The 1,597-nt window shown below is 67.0% G+C and overlaps 1 protein-coding gene across 1 annotated transcript; it reads right to left on the bottom strand.

Annotated features, from left to right (window-relative positions):
* Nucleotides 1-512: 512 nt before the first annotated feature.
* POU3F2 (POU class 3 homeobox 2) lies at nt 513-1,459 on the bottom strand. Its single transcript, XM_041478024.1, is given in 2 exon segments — nt 513-1,144; nt 1,147-1,459. Coding segments are annotated over 2 exon segments (900 nt in total). The 5' UTR covers nt 1,457-1,459; the 3' UTR covers nt 513-554.
* Between the last annotated feature and the right edge of the window lie 138 nt (nt 1,460-1,597).

Here is a 1,597-nt window from a genome sequence, read left to right as displayed (position 1 = left end):
GGGGGCTGCGGAGGGGACCCGAGGTGGCCGTGCCCCCCTTTCTCCTCCGCCCCCTCCCCGGCAGGGCAGCGCCGTATGTTTTGGCCAGCGAGTGAGGGAGTTTTGTGCGAACCGCTTCGCCCTGCGCCTGCCCTGCCGGTGCCCGCCGCTGCCCTGCCGGTGCCCGCCGCTGCCCTGCCGGTGCCCGCCTGCCTGCCCGTGCGCGGTACCCACTCCACTCCCGTGCACGGGCACTCGCCTGGAAAGGTCAAAATACAGCATCACACCTCCTACAGTCTAAGGGACAGTGTGGTGCAGGTGCTTTGTCTGTCTATCTGTCTGTCCGCTGTGATTCGCGCTCGCCCTCTCGCTCGCTCGCTTTTTGTTTTCTTTTCTTTTTTTCGCGTTTGTTTCTTTTTTTGATTTTTTGTCTTTTTTTTTTTTTTAAAGATAGGAGAAAATAAAATTAAAAAAAAAAAAAAAGAAAAAAAGGACAATCAAAAGTTGGGGGAAGGAGAGGAGGAGAAGGAGGAGGAGGAGAGGAGGAGGAGGGGCCGGGCGCCCCCGCCGCGAGTTCACTGCACGGGGGTCTGCACCCCGTGGTGCGGCGGCGTGTCCCTGCTGGCCCCGTACACGTCCTCGGCGCCCGGCAGCGTCCCTCCCGGGGGAGTCATGCGCTTCTCTTTCTGTCTCCTGTTACAAAACCACACTCTCACCACCTCCTTCTCCAGCTGTAGGCTGTCCGCGAGCGAGGTGATCTCCTGGGCGGAGGGCTTGGGGCACTTGAGGAAGTGGCTCTCCAGCGCGCCCTTGACGCTCACCTCGATGGAGGTGCGCTTTTTCCGCTTGCGGCCCTGCGCCGCGATCTTGTCTATGCTGGTGGGGCTGCCCGAGGAGGAGTCCGCCTCCTCCAACCACTTGTTCAACAAAGGCTTCAGCTTGCACATGTTCTTGAAGCTGAGCTGCAGGGCCTCGAAGCGGCAGATGGTGGTCTGCGAGAAGACGTTGCCGTAGAGGGTGCCCAGCGCCAGCCCCACGTCCGCTTGGGTAAATCCCAGTTTGATGCGCCGCTGCTTGAACTGCTTGGCGAACTGCTCCAGGTCGTCCGAGGTCGGCGTGTCCTCGTCGGAGTGCGGGTCGTGGTGCGGCGGCGGCCCGGGGGGCGCGGCGGCGGCGGCGGACGGTGCCGGCCCGGCCGCCCCGGGCCGCAGACCCCGGAGCCGCCGCCCCCGCCGCCGCCGCCCCCGCCGCCGCCGCCGCCGCCGCCACCGCCGGGGCCGCCGTGGGACAGCGCCGCGATCCACTGGTGAGCGTGGCTCAGCGGGTGCCCGTTGCTCTGCAGCGCGTAGTCCGCCTGCACCAGGGCGCCGGCGTCGCGGTAGCCGCCGCCGGGCTGCATGCCGCCGGGCGGCTCGGCGTGCACCATGGGGGAGCCGGAGGCGAGCAGGCTGTAGTGGTTGGAGGCTGCGGTCGCCATGACTCGCCGAGCCGCACTGATCGCGCCGGTTAAAGGCGCCGCGCATTTGACAGCTACTTTTTCGCCTCGGGCGCCGCGCGGCGCCCGCGCCCCCCCGGCCCGCGCGGCGGGGCCCACTGCGAAGGCACGCGCGGCCGCCCC

Source organism: Pyrgilauda ruficollis, unplaced genomic scaffold (genome assembly GCF_017590135.1).
Source record: "Pyrgilauda ruficollis isolate IOZ18807 unplaced genomic scaffold, ASM1759013v1 scaffold43, whole genome shotgun sequence".
Lineage (NCBI taxonomy): Eukaryota > Metazoa > Chordata > Aves > Passeriformes > Passeridae > Pyrgilauda > Pyrgilauda ruficollis.
The sequence above is the reverse complement of the archived record's forward strand: the minus strand, read 5'-3'. Positions and strand labels throughout refer to the sequence as shown.